Source organism: Anabrus simplex, chromosome 1 (assembly GCF_040414725.1).
Source record: "Anabrus simplex isolate iqAnaSimp1 chromosome 1, ASM4041472v1, whole genome shotgun sequence".
NCBI lineage: Eukaryota > Metazoa > Arthropoda > Insecta > Orthoptera > Tettigoniidae > Anabrus > Anabrus simplex.
This window is the reverse complement of record NC_090265.1, coordinates 483,372,721-483,391,187: the sequence shown is the minus strand read 5'-3', so window position 1 is coordinate 483,391,187 and position 18,467 is coordinate 483,372,721. Positions and strand designations below refer to the sequence as shown.

Here is an 18,467-nt window from a genome sequence, read left to right as displayed (position 1 = left end):
TTTAACCGTGTTTTATGCTTATAAAAAGGACATTCTGCCTAAAAAACTCATCACCATTCCACGGAGAAAGAGATGGACATTATCAATGTACCCATAAGTCAATTTCCTCAAAATGTGGAGAAAGGACGTTTTGGAAATATACTCCTCAATTATTTGTTTCACTCTGTTTCTTTCATCTATGTACAATTTCTTGTTTGCATCAGTCCATGTTTGGAGCCATTTCTGATATGCTCTCTTTTCACATTTATGACTTCATCACTCCACCAAGATGTTCACTTTTTCCCATCATCACACACAGTTGTTCCTAGGCATTCCCTTGATGTTTCTACTACAGCATCCCTGTATGCCACCCATTCTCCTTCTATATTCTGAACATGCTTACTGTCTATTGTTTGGAACTTTTCGCTAATCATCCATATACTTCTAATTTCCTCATCCTGAGGATTTTCTTCCCTTTTTGTCTGCAGACAGATTTCACTTTCTCTATCATAGGCCTAGAGATACTTTGTTCACTGCAGATCAGATAGTAGTCTGTACCATCAAAAAATCGCCTGAATACCCACACATTCCTAAGAGATTTCCTGAATTCAACGTTGGTTATGATACAGTTTATTTTGGATCTGGTGCCCATACCCTCCCATATGTAGCGGTGAATAGCCTTATGCTTGAAGAATTCATAACTGCTAATCCTATACTACCACATAAGTCCAGTAAATGCTTCTCATTCCAATTAGCTTCCATATCTTCCTTACATTTACCAATCGCCTTCTCATATCCTTCCAACTCTCACATTAAAATTGCCCATAAGCACTATCCTCTTCCTACTGTTGACCCTGACTACGATGTCGCTCAGTGCTCCATAAACCTTGTCAACTTCCTCCTCATCTGTACCCTCACATGGTGAAGAGACTGAGATAGTTCTCATCCTAATTCCTCTGACTACCATATCTACCCACATAATTTGCTCATTAATGTGCCCAACAGAAACTATGTTGCATGCAATAGCATTCCTAATGAAAAGTCTTACACCACACTCTGCCTTTCCTTTTTTATTAACACTTGTCAGGAACACTTTGTAATCTCCTATTTCTTTCTTGTTATCTCCCCTTACCCTAATATCATTAATGCCTAACACATCCAGAAACATCCTCTTCGCTGACTCAGTGAGTTCTGCTTTCTTTCTTCCATAAGCCCCATTAATATTGATAGCTCACCATCAAATTCCATTTTGTTCACCAAGTTGTTTCCAAGGAGTCCCTCACCTATCAAATGAAAGTGGAACTCTGTTACTCCCATAGATCCGAGGCTCGCATATTGTGTTCGGAGCTCGGTAAATTCTGTGAAGCAGGATGCTATCCTACTTACGCATAGTCCCAGTGAGGATCTCTCCTCTAACAGGTTAGGGAATACTGGTGGATTGTATAGTCCTAACCGCCTGAGCATAAACAGGGCCATGACTCAGAATATGTCTGAGATGCCTACTCCCATTCCATAGCAACTGGTCCCCTTACCCTCAGGACCACTTAGCAGGCCACTCAGCCATTGCCTGTGGTTCATGAACTAGGATTTGACTACAGTAACCGATAATAACAACAACAACAACAACAATAAAGGCGACTGACTTTCTGTGGACACCTGAGAAGAATGGGAACTGAACGCCTAGCAAATAAGATCCTCGACTTCCAGGAAAGAAGAAAGACCGAAGTACCATGGCTGAAAGAAGTTCATCAAGATCTTAAAAAATGTGGCACTGAGGAGGGAGATATTACAAACAGGACAGTGTTCAGAAGGAAAATTGCGGAGGTGATGGATCTGTTCATAGAGAAACCCAACAGAACAAGAAGGATGTTTTCGGATGAGGAATAAGCAAAAGTGAGCCGATAATGAAGGAGTATTGGCGTAAAATGAAACAACATCAACAGTCAAGGAGGTTGTGTAATCGTAACCCATAGGAGGTTGAAACGATCCTATTATTATTATTGTACCGGGAGGTACACCTCAACTCTGCACATTTAAAAGAAGTGCCTTAAGGAATTCTATCTATCAAACAAAACGTGAAATAGCTACAGCATGAAGTTGGGACATTGACCAGAAGATGTCACCATTGAATTATTGAATATTGTGTTATTTTGAAGTTGCGTAAACTGACTGGATTTATTTGGTTTGGTTTACGTCAAGAAGTTTGAACTTTCTCCATATCATTACAAAAAAACTGAGGTAATGCACTCTGGTGCAAGGTAGAAGAATTAGTGATTTAAAGAAGTTTTGTGTTAATAAGTTTTCAGAATTAAACTAACTTTCATTTATTTCTATATTTCAAGGTTTGCAACACTTCCTTCTCATTCCACCAGCTTTTGAATCTGACCAATCACTAATTTTCTGTAATTATTTTTTAACCAATAATAGGCTTCTTGTACCTTTCGAATTTGCCAATGAAAATGAGAGGGTATGTCCGGATTTAGTTCAGAACCCTCTCGAATCATCCCCTCGGGTATATAAGCTGCGGCGTTTCCAGCTACCTTGTCTTATTGATCGTCGACTTACTGAGTATGTGTGCTAAGACAGGACTGGCTACCTCTGCAGACTTACATGAGGGGAAGGTTCTAATTTCTAACTATGTAACTATCTGTTTTCTAAAATGTAAACCTTCTTTTGGCTAAGGTAAATTTTCATAAAGACTTAAATTGTAAATCGGGGATAGAGAGTGTGTCACCCTCTCGAGTTCCCCTTCAATTTATCTTGAGGTGACTACGATTTTGTAACTCTTTCTCCTTTCTGTAAAGCATTAAATTAACTTTCATTCTAGTCACCTCAGTAGCTTGGGATTAACCTCTGCATCATCGGGCTGCGAGCCCAATTAGGGTTTTATATTTAATTTTCTAGGAGCGCTAGTGTACACCTCCATACATTTTGTATTCGGGCCAGTAATTTAACATGTTCTTCTTTCCACGAAGGCCCAGTAGTTTGGGTAATAGATACTCCTGTGTAAAAATTGTAAACTATAGTTTGGGCCTAGAGAGGCCAGAAATTTGTAAGATTTTTTTTTTGGTGTAATGTTGCCTTGAGCAGGTTGTAAGAAATTGGGAGCGCAGTCTCCTTGGTTAAAGTTGGAGAGCATGTAAGCTCTTCTCTGAGATTGCTAATTTTACTGGAATATTGGAGGGTGCCTTTAGAAGGCCGTATTTGTAACCTTTGGAGCAAAGTGCTCTTGAATTGGGAGATTCTCTCCTCATCCAACTAAACGCAACATTTGTGATGTTGTAAACTTGTCAATTTGGTTCTGGAAGCTCAGCACTTGTAATTTCCAAACTGCTATTTGTACCTGTAACCTCATCATTTCACCTAGCGAAAAATTTGTTAAGTTTGTAATTTGAAAATAAATATAACCTTTATTTACAGTTTTAAGTTAATCTTTGATATAATAGATAGACCAATAATAATAATAATAATAATAATAATAATAATAATAATAATAATAATAATAATAATAATAATAATATATTTGTTGTTTTTCATTAATAGTCATAAGTATGTTTTAATTCAGGAGACCTACAACCATGGTGAAATTTGTGATGAATGATAATAGGACTTCAGGTGAGCATTCCTCACAATTGCAGACGAGCTTACAATTACAGATTATCCATAATTATTAGAGAATATATATAGGTAAAAACATGAACAGAAACACACAATAGGACAAGCACAATGACAGGTCAGCAATGGAAGAGTGAGTGGCAGAAATGGAAATAAGGACAAATATGAAAACATTGAAGGACAATCTCCAATTCTTCAACACTGTTGCCTTCAAGTTGATAAGCTCTGTTCACATCAGTCTCAAATCTTCTACATCCATTTATTCTCAGCCCCCAACAAGCTAGTTTCTGCTTCCTAGCTTCATCAAGACAGCAGACCACAGCACTCATTGAGGGACCATTTTGAAAGATCTTTAGTCTTGATATGGGAAATTTAGAACAAGAAGAAAGTGAGATAAACACAGGAAAATGGAGGAGACAAAAAGATGGAGGCAGTAAAAGACCAAGAACACAGGGCAAACACAAAAGGAGAAAAGGAACAAAACATGTCAATAAATAAAGGAAAGGAACAAACAAGTGGCAAATCTACTCACACACAGAAAGGTAGGAACATGAACAGGAACACACACCAGGACAAACAAGACAGGTTAGCATCGGAAGAGTGATCCATAGTAAAGGAGACAAGGACAAGCATGCAACATTGCTCCCCCTTCCAATGCTGACCTGCCACTAAACCTGTCCCACCATGTACTTGCATTCATACCCTCACCCCTCCAGATATGAGTTGATTTGTCACCTGCCTGCTTCCTTCCATGACCCTCTGACCTGCTCCCTCCTCCTACTGCCTCATCCTAGGTTCAAATTCTTACTTACTTACTTAATCCGGTCCACTTGTACCATAAGATGTCGAGGATACGAGAGATCTCCATCTATTCCTTTCTGCGGTAATGGCAATGCCTCTCGTACAGAGAGTCCCCTCTCCTGCAGTGCTTCTCTACTCCCCTCCTCCCATGTTTTCCATGGTCTTCCTCGAGCCTTCCTTCCTTCGCCTCTCACCTCCCTCATTAACCTCGGCAAGTGGTCTGTTGACATTCGATGGACGTGGCCAAACCATCTCAATTGGTATTCTTGGATGGTTTTCTCTAGTGGCTTCATATTCAATACTTTCTGGATGGCTGTATTCCGGATCCTGTCCCTCCTGGTTTTATCCTCTACTTTCCGGAGGTATCTCATTTCTGCTGCCTGGATTCTGCTCTTGGTACTTTCTGTTAGCGAGCAGAATTTGCAGCCATAGGTCAATGTGGGTACAAAGGTGGATTTGTAAACGGATAACTTTGTGCCCTTCTTGTTGAGGAAGTTTTTTCAGATGGCATTAAACAAGCACCATGCTGTTCCTATTCTTTCTGTTATTTCCTCCTCCATCTTCCCGTCTGAGCTGATGATTGAGCCAAGATACCTGAACTTGGTGACTTGCTCTAATGGTTTACTATCGACCATGATACTGTATCTCTCCTCATTCCTGCTGATAACCATAGTCTTTGTCTTGTCCACATTTACCTCCATACCTTTTGTCTTTAGCTCTTCCTACATTGATGTTGTGTTGAAGGTTTTGTTCACTGGAGGCAACAACAATCAGGTCATCAGCAAATGCCTAGTCAGAAAGTCATACTGGCCGCATGAGGTATTTTACAACCGTCAACTTGATTCTCTCATGACACAGCTTCATAATTTGGTTGAGGTACATGATGAAAAGAAGAGGGCTAAGACTGCAGTCTTGCCGGTCTCCCTGTCTTGTACTGAACTCTGCAGACCACACTTTACCTGTCCAAACATAATTCCGACAGTTCTTATACAGACTCGTGATGGAACTGTAAAGTGACTTGCTAACTCCATACTCCTTTAGGACTTTCCAGAGTTTGGACCTTAGGACTCTGTCAAATGCCTGTTTCAGGTCAATAAAGGCAGTATGAAGGGTCTTGTTCTTCTCCAGTAGTTTTGCACTGGCCATCCTAACAGTAAATATGAGATCTTGCGTGCTTCTATTTGGATGGAAGCCACACTGGGCTTCTTCAAGTTTAGCCTCTACCTCCTTTCTTAATCTAGTCTCCAGGATCTCTGAGAAGACTTTTCCAGGCACTGATAGCAAGGATATGCCATGATGATTTCTGCACTCTCGTTTGTCTCCTTTCTTAAAGATGGGGATGATGACTGCTACCTGCCAATCCCTAGATACCTTCTTTGTTCTTCAAGCCTCCACCGTAATCTTGAATAGAAAGTCTTCTGCTTTCTTTCCGAAGTTCTTAATCATTTCTGGGGCAATTCCATCATGCCCTTGTGCCTTTCCATTCTTGAGTTGTTTAATAGCCAACTGCATTTCATTTATCCTTAAGTCTTCTCCTTCTTCTTGTTCTCCTTCGCTCCCCGTCTCCTCTCTTTCCTTACTTGACCATGGGCTGTTTTCATCCTCATTTCCATTCAATAAATCATTAAAATATTCTTTCCATCTCTCCATTATTTCGTTCTCTTCTGTTAAGATTTTCCCTTACTTATCTTTTATAAACTTTAAAGGGCATTGTTTCTCCTTTATCATGTTTTTCAGTGCTCTATACAACAGCTTCTGGTTCTCTTTATAATTTTTCTCCATTCTTTGTCTGAATTCTTCCCACGACTGTCTTTTCGCTATTTTCACTAGGTCTTTAACACTAGGACTGCCGGAACATACTCTATACCTAGAACCGCCGATGCGGTCATTTTGACCGCTGTATTGGAATTATTATTTTTACTCTCAGTACCTATAGTAACTCATTATCATCATTTCAAATATGTATTACTAAGTTTATAAAACATTAATTATGGGACCTAACATGGAAAGGAAACAAATTATTTAATAGTATTGCGAATGTAATATTTTCCTCATGTATTGCAAACACAAAAACGTTTCTATAAAACACACTTATCTAATAAACGAACGTTGCTTTTATTTCAAATTCTTTTAGTCTAAACGGTAAAATAGTTATTACTGATTATCAGATAAGAAAATTACTGTAACATTACATTTAGTGCAATTTATGACCTGAAACATGTTTGCCAAATCCATGTATCACAACATATTTGTGTTTTTCTTTTCCTTCAGTGTATTTGCACACACTGATGCAATTCTGCGTTTTTAGAAGCAGGAACTATGTACCACGACCTTAGTTATGTCCTTTGAGCAATAACCACATACTCGCTGTTTGCATTTTCTGCAGGTAAAACTTGTCTTATTCCTGCATTTCTTCATTTAGCATTGTCTCTTCTGTACATTTCCTTCCACAGGCTCCCTAAATTTGGGTTCTATATTCACAGACTTCGGATTTGATTCCAGGTATCCCATACGAAGCTCGTCAGCTAGCTTCAGGATATAATTCAGCGACTGATCTTCTCCATCAACTTCATTACTACACTTTCGGAAAGTCTTGTCACGTGGTCTGAGGTTGTCTTTTCCTAGGTAAGGAAACCCATTGCATGGAAACTTTGAGTCAACGTCCACAAGAAGCCAAAACTTAATTCCAGATTTATCTGATTTGTTGGGCATGTACTGTAAGAATGGCCACCTTGTTTTGTTTGGGAAAAGCTGCTCATCAGCAGGCAGATTTTCACCTGGAATATAAGTCAATTGACAATTTTCAATGCATTTGTTCCTACTTTTGATACTAACAAAAATTCATCAGTCTTCAAACGTTCTAATCTTTTAGTTCTGACGTCGAAACACAAAAATCTTTGGATTTCCTGAAAACAGTTCCTCCCTATTGTTTCACTGAAGAATGGTGGCCCCCACTTTTTAGACCCGAGTTCATCAAGTTTAGTGCTACAGGCTCCAAGAACACCACGAGCATACACTATGACAATGAATGACTCCAGTTTCTCTAAACTTACACTCCATAATTTATCTCCTAGAACACGTTTTGCTTCAGTTTCCGTACAGTGTGTGATGTGATTCAATATAGATTCATCAGTAAAAAGACGTCATGCGCACGCTTCACTGTCGTTAGAAACATACCGCTTTGAATCTGGAGTAAGTCCTGGATTTTCTTTCAAGATGTTGTGACAAGACATCCTGCCAGGTATAGTCTTAACAAACTCTCCTACAGTCCGCTCCCTGATGCCATCTCTACCTAGTAACTTATTACTTGGTCCTGGGAGGATTGTGTTGATGTGACCCCTCTTATTTCCAGCTTTTGGTATTACATTTGCTACAGCTGGAATAGAACAATTGAAAACTTTCAGTTCTCGGCCTATACCAGACATAATTGCAGTCTATATGCTGAATTTCAGTACCAAAGTTGAAATGTTGACATCAAAACAACGTATATCATTAGGCAATTGTGACAGCGGAAGAATGTTTACTACTCTCAAAGGAGAGTGACCCATTAGCTCTCGTAGCCGCCTTTAGAAAAATGAATAAAGAAGAGAATGAATAATGGCCATAGATAGACTATTAGAGTTTCATAATTGTGCTTACATTATTGCAGGGAGAATAATTATAAACAAATGTTATCTCAACCAGAGAAATAAGCACATGTTCTAACACATTTTATTATGATAATCAATACAACGGTCAAAATGACCGCTCCGGTGGTTCTAGGCATACTCGTTACCTACGTCCTAACCAATGATGCAAAATTAATTCAATTTAATACGGATGATTCTGACCGGTAATCAGGAAAAGTCACTGAAGCTCTTAACAATACGACAGAAAATATGGTCAAAATAAGGCTTTGAAAATGTGTAGCAGTCATTTTGACTGCTCTGGCGGTTCTAGTGTTAACATTTCTTACTTGTTCCTTATACATCTATGGTCCTCAGCATCCTTGCTTCTCAAGATTTTCTTCCATATTTCCTTTTTTCTTACTCCTTCCTTGATATCATCATTCCACCAGCTTGTTCTTTCCTTGTACTCTCCCACCTTTGTTGTTCCACATACTTTACTTGCCGCTTCTAGTAGTATCTTCTTGAACATGTTCCACTTTCCCTCCAGGTCCATTCCCTTGATCCTCTCCTTTATCCTCTAACACTCCTACTCCACTTCCTGTGTGAACTGCTCCTGTACCTCCTTGTTCTCTCTTAACTTGTACACCTTAATCTTTTATTGCTTGTTCTTCTTAGGTTGTTTTCTCTTTACCTTTGTTTCCATTGTAGTTTGCATTGTTGTATCAAGAGAAAATGGTCACTTCCTATTTCGTAGCTACAGTAAACTCGACAATCTGTCACCTTCTGGAGGTGATCTCTCTTCATTAACACATAATCTATTATGGAGCATTCATCACGGCTGGGTTCCTCCCTCATGTACATATATATCATCTTATGTGGGAACATGGTGTTCACTGCGATGAGATTATTGGCAATGCAGAAATCAACAATCCTCTCACCACTGTTGTTAACCATGTGTTCACCATGCTGCCCAACAGCTCCGCCACTCCCCTCGGGCTGGTTTCTGACTCTGCCGTTGAGATCTCCTAATACAATGATTTCCCCTCAAGTGTCGTCCATCACATTCTGGAGCTCTTTGTGGAACCTATCCTCCTCCTCCTTTCTTACATAGTCATTAACTCCATAAACCACAATAAACATCATCAGCTCAATCTCAGAATCTAATCATATGCTGACCGCGAGGATCCTATCTGTATGGAATTTCCATTCTTGAATCTTGTTTCTGACATTCTTGTGGACCATCAGTGCTACTCCTGATTTGGACCTTAGTCTGTTGCTAACTCCACTATAAATAAGTAAATGATCATTCACCATTGTATCCACCCCTTGCCCTTTCCTTTTCGTCTCTGTCCGTGCCAACACTACAAGCCTTGCTCTCTCGAATTCTGCCACTAGTTCATTCTCCTTTTCAGTTATTCCTCGTATATTCCATGTTCCAAATCTCATAATCCTTTTTCCTTGCCACATTGTCATCGGGTACATCAGTCCAGTATATCTCTCGTTTTCAATTTTCATGGCTGCCCTATTTTGGCCTCTGCCCCTGCCATGTTGTGACTTCAGGACTGATGGTGTTTTCATTCCCTACTCCCTGAGACAAAGATTTTCGTCCTTCAGGACCTACAGCTGAAGATCTGTCATTTACCCCTCACCCTCAACCTTACCAGCAAGGGTGACACAGTCAGGAGCCGAAGCTCCCGCCAGCTTCACTCTTGGGATCATTGAGCACGCAAGCCTCCCCACCACATCAAGGTACCAGACCATGGGGGGAGGCTCAAAGTCTTTACCCACCTGTAATAGTAAAGGAGACAATATCAAGCATGCAACTTCATCCCTCTTCCGGTGGTGGCCCGTCCTGCAATGTGCTCCTGCTCATGTTCCTACCTTTTTATATATGGCTTGATTTGTCCCTTGTTTGTTCCCCTCCATTACTCATGATCATACTGGGAGCCCTCAGTTTCCTTACTAGGAGCAGTGAATCTAACTGGACAGCATAGTGAGAATGGTGAAGTAACTACGTTTGGCATTTGGAAGGATTCAATCAACTGCACTTTTATGAAGAAACAAAATTGGGACTATATGATCTTGTATAAGAAATAGGCCTGAAAATGGTGTGAATTCTGGCATTTTTCATAGAAATATAGTATCCATTATTCTATATGATTGTACAGAAAATATGTAGTATGATCAAATGAAAATCAATCATTACTGTCTGCATTTAAGGCTATTGTTCAGGTTGCAGATTCCCTATCATTTGCTTTTCTATTCTTTTCTTAAAAATGATTATTTAGTTATGTATACAAGAACTCCAGCATAAATTTATAGCAGAAGCTACATTGGAAGCAAGTAGATTTTAGCTCACTTTTTGAAAGCAATTCCAAGGACACCATATTACTCTAATGTAACAATAACTGAATGTTTTGCAACTATTTTACATGAGAGAATTTCTGTTGAATGTTGAACTACCTTTGAGAACCAGAAGTTTGTTCATAGTTTCTTGCTGTTGATGGAGAAGACTACGAGTCTCGTTCAGTTTTGCACGTTCCGTTCTTTCAGTAGCTTGAGTAAACTGAAACTCTTCCTTCAGTTTTCGTAGACTATGGCATAATTCCTGTCTTGATTTTTCTTCATCTGCACGAAGCTATAAAAATCAGTGAAATAAGAGAATTAATGTATATTTTATCCTAATGCAGCACTATCAACAGAATGGTAGGAAATCCTATGAATATCTACAGGAGTTCAGTTGAGGTGTTGGTTACATACAGTGACCAATAGAAAGTGGGTCATATAGACAAAGCCTGGATTTCTATGCAGCATTTAAAACATGCATGCATTTATGCACTTTCAAATGACAAAACATGCACAATGTAGTAAAAATATGCACTATCAAAATTCAATTCTCCATTACGTTACATTATTTTCAAACTATGTAGCCAACAAAAAACAAATTTCTCCCTGTTTTCTTTGCTCAAGTCATGCATTTACCTGAGAATGTACTATCAAAATTCAGTTCTGCAGTATTTTATTTTTATTTTGAAATGCATGATGATTTCTCTTATTTTTACCTGAATATGCACTATCAAAATTCAGTTCTGCAGTATGTTATTTTTATTTTGAAATGCATGACTGATTTCTCTTAATTTTCTTCATTGAAGCTCGTGTGATTATCTGATAGCATGATCTTTCTACATCACAAGAAACTTGCATATTTAAATGAAGAAATGTGGGATTTTCTACTTGTTTAACATTGCACGAACACATGAAAGGTTTCTGGTGATGGAAGGATGGGAAAGGACTAGGATTGGGAAGGTAGCGGCCATGGCCTTGTGAAAATGGGAAACCACGAAAACCATCTTCAGGCTACTGCTGGTGAGATTTGAACTCACTGTCTCCTGATTGCAAGCCCACAGCTGCACAATCCTAACCACATGGACATCTCACTTGGTAGAAAAAATTGGGATAAAGTGAGGTCAAATTGTAAGTCTTCTGCATTTTCACCACAAAATACATTTTTAAAAATAAATCGCACAAATTTAAAATCAGGATTTGAACAGATCACTTTGTTCAGGCTTATCTTTAGCTTTTCAACATCTTCAGAAACTGTTGAAGATTCAACCAGTGGTAGACCTGTAGCTTCCAACTTTGTTATTGCAACGGACAATTTGCCAAAATTTGATTTTATAGAGGGTGTAACTTAATTATACTGACAAAATAAATCAGGGATGCTCTGTGTTATGTAAGGAACGATGGCACATTCGGATTGGCAGAAATTTTTCGTTTTGAGAAAATTAGGCTCTTTGTTACATCTGGGTGTGTGATTCAAATTGATGAACTCATTGTATTTTTGTGCCAGAGAGTGCAACCTGCTGCCCATTGCTATGCTTCAGAGGAGATAAGGGAAGGTAGGGGAAGTGGGGTATGATAGAGATAGGGATAATGCTTGATGTGAATGCCCAAGTTTCTCGTTTGTTTCACGTAGTCGCTTCCCAACGCAGCTACCACTCTCATTAATCTAAATAACATTGACCCACATATAAAATTCAAACTTGAATCCAAAAATGAACAGAAAAAAATTTTTTAGACCTAACTATTATCAGACACCCAAGCTACTTAAGATATAAGATTTTCAGAAAACCCACCCAAACAGTCACCACAATCTGTCAAGATTCTTCACACCACTAAATTCACAAACGAGCAGCATACATTAGCATGGTATACCGAGCCTTCAGTGTTCCAATCTCTTAAAGACATCTCAAAAATGAGTTGAACACTATTCGTTATATAGCTAAATCCAATGAATACAACAGCTTCTTTATAGAAAAAATAATCAATAAATATAAATACTGCCCTTCTACCACCTTGAAAAAAAGATAAGAAAAACAATTCCTCTCTTTCTATATTTACCTTCAACGAACAAATCTACCAAGTCACCAACATCTTTAAAAAGTACGACGTAAAAGTAGCTTTCAAAACAAACAATAGAAACGTCTTTGCACTGTAATCATGGAATTGCATTTCGCAAACTCTTACATAATGCTACATCCAGAAACAAGTTCAATAGTTATTCAAAATTAGGAGTATACAGGATCATTTGCAACAGTTGTAATTCTTCTTCAAATCAAATCAAAATCTCTTTATTTGCAAATGAGGTAGCGAATGGTACACTAAAATACATTATTGTCAAGCACTAAATTTCAAATTAACAAGAGACGAAGAAAATTTTCCTAGAATACAATATTATACAATTTACGCTAATAATTTTTGCTATTAAACATAGTCAACTCATATACAGTATGTGAAATTACTTCTAATAATACTATACAACTGGTATAAGGTTAAAATTAACATTGTATTTATTAACATAACAACCTGGTGCGTCTTAACCAGAGGCCCTTTTGCTAGTGGTGCCACTTTTCAGAGTTCCTGAAGGGCCTTCACAGCTACTGTAGCGTTCCCAGGGCAAGTTTCTGGCAAGTTTCCCTGTATGTGCCAGTTTAGTTGTATGAGTTTTCTTAAGTACAGATTAGTTTGCAAATCTCTGTTGATAATTGTGGCAATTTGTCTACAGAGAGTTGCTTTTCCATTACCATTCAGATGTAACCCATGCCTAGTGAACATTTGCCTGCCAAGACCTAAAGGATCTACTACATAGACATTTCTAAAACCCTTACATAATCTCTTGATTTTTATATTTACATCATGTACAGCTTTGTTCACACACGAGTCCTCTAAAAGGTCATACCGGTACCTGGGTGGCACATTAACTACAATTACTTTTGAGTCAGATAGTCGTATGGAAAGCACTTCATACCCATCCCCTGTCGTAATTAGTTCCTCACCTTCATTTGCAGCAATGTCATTTGTACCACTCACAATTACCACATAATAGTCCTTCTCAAACACAGGATCACAACTTGAAAGGACGTCTTCAGTTTTGGCACCTGTTTTTATTAGTCCTAAAACCTCAGTTTCTTGATTCTGCAGCTCATCCTTGATGCCTTCTGCCATACCCCGCCCTTGACTGTCTGCGTAGAGATGAATTTTTGGCGATCTTGACTTTCGGTTGGTTTTCTTCTTCTGTAGGTTACCTCCACTGGTATTAAAATTATTTGGAAAACTTTGGAAAACTTTGTTACGTCGGACAGACCGGGAGAAATTTTAGTATAAGGTACTCGGAACACGTCAATGCCCTTTTTTGTTTAAAAATGTGACCTTTTCATTTTATTTCATTACTAGCAATTACAGAGCAGTTCTAATTTGCAAATAGGCTATATATTCACATATTGAAAATAATCCATTTCACTGATTTCATGAGATTTTAAAATAAATCGTAAGTCTGAATGTGCAAAATGTGTGTTTCTTTTGTGGGGTACTTAGAGCATCGGTGTACAATTAGTGTCCCTGAAACTTAGGTGTAGTCTATGGTTCCAGGGTTGAGAACTGCCACAGTTACAGACTTCCGCTCCTGATTGTAAGGATATTGAAGAAAGACTAATGATAATGACGATTTCAAATGCATCAGGTTCACACAAACTCAATTTGACAGTTATTGGCCAAGCGAAATAACTACAATCTTTCAAGGGGATGGGTATGAAGTGCTTTCCATACGATTATTACCACCGTCTCAAACCTTCAATCAACCAGTCTATCTTCATATTGTGGATTTTCAAACAATTTTTTCCGTCAGTAAAAAATCACTTAGAAGATAAAGGTCTTCCTCCCAAAGCTATTCTTCTGTTAGACATTGAGCCTTCCCACTTTTAAAATCAATCCTGCTTTCAGGCGGTGGCCTCATTTTGTACACTAATTCCACTGAACATAACTTCACCATAAGAAAAAAACCACAATCTGACACGCAAATTTACAGCACTAACGAATCTGGTCTTTTCTGGACCAATGAATCGAGGAGTAATATCTGCTGTGCAAAATGTGTGATTCTTTTCTGGGGTACTTAGAGCCCAGTGTTCCTATTACATATCACTCTGCCAAGCCCATTGAAGGTACAGAAAAATGCTGTTTTGGTTTATCCTCAAAGAAGACTGAGCTGGATCCATGACAGAAACATTGAAATCATGGGTGGAAAAAGATGCAGTTTCTGAAGTGTGTGAAGCTTGGAACAGTGTGTCTACAATTACCTTAAGTGACATGTTCATGACCAAAATTATTGGAACAAATAAATGTTCTAGAAGATGATATTAAGAATTCTAATTTTCAAATATATATTCACGTTTTGAAAATAATCCATTTTATTGATTTCATGAGATTTTAAAATCATAAGTCTGAATGTGCAAAATGTGTGTTTCTTTTGTGGGGTACTTAGAGCCTGGTGTTGCTATTACATATCACTCTGCCAAGCCCATTGAAGTCCAAATATCAACTGAAACTATGAGCAACTTTCACACCATTCATATGGTAACAGGGATTGGCTGCATAGCATTACTAGCATAGTTCGTACCTGAGTCACTTTCATGTTGTCAAAGTGGTGGTGGTGGTGATTATTGTTTTAAGAGGAAGTACAACTAGGCAACCATCCTCTATGTAACACTAATCAGAGAGTAAAAATGGAAGGGGTCCGACACTTCGAAAAATGAAGGTATCGGCCAAAGGAAGACTAGGGCCTCGAAGGGCATGAAAATTAAAGACTCCCTAGCCCTCGCAAACCTAATAGCGTTGGGGTCGGAAAAGAACAAGAGTTGACCAGGGGAGGTCGGATAGGATAGATGAAGGTGAGGAGCCTGACACAAGTAAGTGGAAGCAATACCAGGACTCAGCTGAGGGCCTCGTGGTCGCCAACCCATGCTCCAAAGTTCAGAGCCCTTGGGGCCCCTATTAGTCGTCTCTTACAACAGGCAGGGGATACCGTTGTCAAAACCAAAGATGAAGTACACGGCGAGATTTTCCCTTGCTTTACTGCACTATAGTGTACATAGATACTTCAATGCTTTTAATGCTTGTACAAGTACTGTAACTTAATTTTTTTATTAATGTTCCATTATCGGTGATTTTAAGTTTTTCGTGTAGGCCTTAGCCCTGCTATTCATTAGCCGGATAAGGGAGGTCCTACTGTATAGGAAGCTGATATGGAGAGCAGCAACTTACCATGTATGCAACCATGAATAGAGTACACATGCAAGTAAGTCATAGGTTCAAATTTTAAGCTGTAGCGTATTGTACCAATGTTTTTTATGTGTATTGTACTAATTATTGCCGCTTTTCCGTTATACCGCAGGCCTATAGCACTGCAAATTTGCAGCAAACTAGCCACAAACCTCAAGGCAGTTAAATGGGAGCAGAGTTTATTGGAGAACATTAATTTGGTACCTACCTGCTGTGAACTTCCACTGAATTTATTAACTATCAGTAGTGGTACCTAGGCCTACTGGTATGGTAACTTAGCTTTTGTAGCCTAAATTACTGTCATTGTGTAATAAACATACATACTGAGGAGTTATGATGTCACGCGAGTTCAAATTGTCTTTGAAATGGTTTTCCATAATCTGTTTATTCCAATTCTTGGCAAATCTGTTTAAAGTTCGAGGGTCAACCTTCAACCTAACCACATTTAATTACAAGTGCACCAAAACAGACTTCACAGTACCAGTCCAGAATGTTACCAGGACCAGTAACAAAGATTGTCAAGCACGCTTTAAGCATGCAGTGAGTACCGGTACGTGGAACTGCTGGCCACGATGTCCCTATTCGTTAAAAAAAAGAAACTTGTTCATCATCAAGTCAATGGAAGTCTAGCAAAAATTTAGATCTACCGGTACAGTATTGATAACTTACACTTGGTATCGGGGTTGCTGCAAGTTGTATGTTGGTTAGAATAGGTAGGCTACAGTACAGTACCGCATTAGCTTATAGGCCTATTCCATTTCTTTCCCATGTCCATTTTAAAATTTCTTAGCAATTGCTTGTAAAGTATTTTTATTTTTTGAGAGGGTTATGAATCTCATAAAAACCTGTATTATCTGTGCGGTACTTGCAAAGAATGATACATTTCCGCTAAATATCGAGTGATAAACCACATACACCTACCGGTAGAATGTTAACTAGTCATTTCACGTCTCTTCAGCGATTAGAGTATTTTCAAATGCAAACATGGTACCGGTACGGTACTTTGTGGTAAATGTTTTTGGAAGAAATACGGTAGGGCCTCCTCTAGGCTAAATATTTGCCGGATAACTTCAGTTACGGTACAGTAACGATCCTAATATAAAAATCTGAATGTTTGTGTTCGGTGCATAGCCTAACGATAACGTAGGCAAATCCTACCTCCCGAAAGTTAATGAAGGATCTCATTAACTCCAACAAGTCTTTGCAAAGTCTTCCTCCAGGCTCCATTTTTGGTAATGTGTTGATAAGGGTAGCGGAAATATTCAACCAACAATCTGGAGTGACATCAACTACGTAACTGTCATGTTGTCATTCGTTTCATGATGATACAAGTCATCCTATAGGATATTATAGGATGACGAAACATTCCCTCAAGGTACATTCTGAAACAGGTCTATGTAGAAAAAGTTCATAATCAATATTTACGAATCCTTAGACATTTCATTGTTGTTCGATTCAAAGAGGATTAAAACAAGACCAACTACAATCCTCAGACCTCAAGGCAGGTTTCGATTAATGGCAATATGGCCGTGGGCGCGGGCCAGGCGTAGGTTAAATGTGATTGTGGATACGAGTTTAAAGCCATAATTGTGAAATAGGTATTTCGAATGGGCATATGATCGTACTTCGTGATTTTCAATACTGATACGGAAGTATTTGTGTCTCCAGTCGCTTTTACGTGGAAGCTTAAAATCCCTGTAGGTTAATTTATTTCGTGCTTCAACGCGGTACCGTACAGGTTATGTGTTTGTTTATCATTGTGTTTGAGAGGCGGTGTTATAATTATTGGCGTTTACTTAGAATGTAGTGTGCTGTATTGTGTACCTCTCTGCAGGTCAAATTACGGAAATTCTTCGCGTATGTCTGCCCTCTCCATTTCGAGAGAAATGGATTCGGTGCATTGATAGGGAAAATTTTGCTATAAAAATGAATCAAATATTTTACTCCAAGTTCATTGTCCGCAAAGATATTATATTTCCCGTTGAGATTAGTGAACCTATTCGCTTCCCTAGGAAATATCTTAAATTGTCCATTGAGATCTGTCTCTCGCATAACATTTATTTATCTCGAGGAAGAAGGTGCCCTAAAAAGCATGAACAGCAACTGCCACTGAGAGACGAAGTAGCATTTAAACATTGGTGTGAAGATGATACAGATATTTTCAGCCTTTTAAGACAAAAATATGAGTCCATTCAACGTGATTGCGAAATATTATAATGTTCTCAAGACCTACAGTAGATATTCCATCAATATGAAAGTGACGAGTGACCTAGAAGTGCAAGTGTATTTTAAAATTATTTCTTTACTAGCAGAAAAATTAAAGTTGATATTAGGATGTTACGGGAAGGCAACCTCAACTGTGAGAGATAGAGACAATGTGAAATTCTGGTAAGTCACCTTGGTAATTACAGAGAGAGTAGTATTGAAATGAGTGACATAATCTTTATTTCGGGGAACTTTCTGAAAATAGAGCCCTTGTTTTAGCCTTGTATTAACCTTTGAAAGTAACATTAATTGTTCAAGTGATGTGTGGAAGTGTGATGTTTCTTCGTCAAAAATTATAAAGGACTGTGTAAAAATTCTGGCCAGTAATTTTATCAACAATTATACGATCTCAAATGAAAAATTGCCAAGAAACTTCAAAAGAGGAGTTGTAGGATGTGTGTAGTGCTAGTTTTAGTCAACTTTAATATTTTGGTGAATGATGCATAATAGGATAATGGGTCACAGTGTTCATGATCGGAAAACTACTTATTTGTTTGGTGCTGTGTCGATTTCTTCTTAAGTCCGTATTCGTATTTTCAACGAAGTGACATTTGTTAGGCGTTGATAACTTGTTGTTTATTGTAA

The 18,467-nt window shown here is 38.4% G+C and overlaps 1 protein-coding gene across 1 annotated transcript in view; it reads right to left on the bottom strand.

Annotated features, from left to right (window-relative positions):
- The window catches only part of LOC136856984 (myosin-9), an 87,668-nt gene extending 70,763 nt beyond the window's left edge, over window positions 1-16,905 (bottom strand). The window contains exons 1-2 of the mRNA XM_067135306.2: window positions 16,776-16,905; window positions 10,467-10,641 (exon numbers count right to left, since the gene is read on the bottom strand). Coding sequence (XP_066991407.1) covers window positions 10,467-10,641; window positions 16,776-16,844 — 244 coding nt within the window. The 5' untranslated portion in view covers window positions 16,845-16,905. The remainder of the gene's footprint in view (window positions 1-10,466; window positions 10,642-16,775) is intronic.
- Window positions 16,906-18,467: the final 1,562 nt, after the last annotated feature.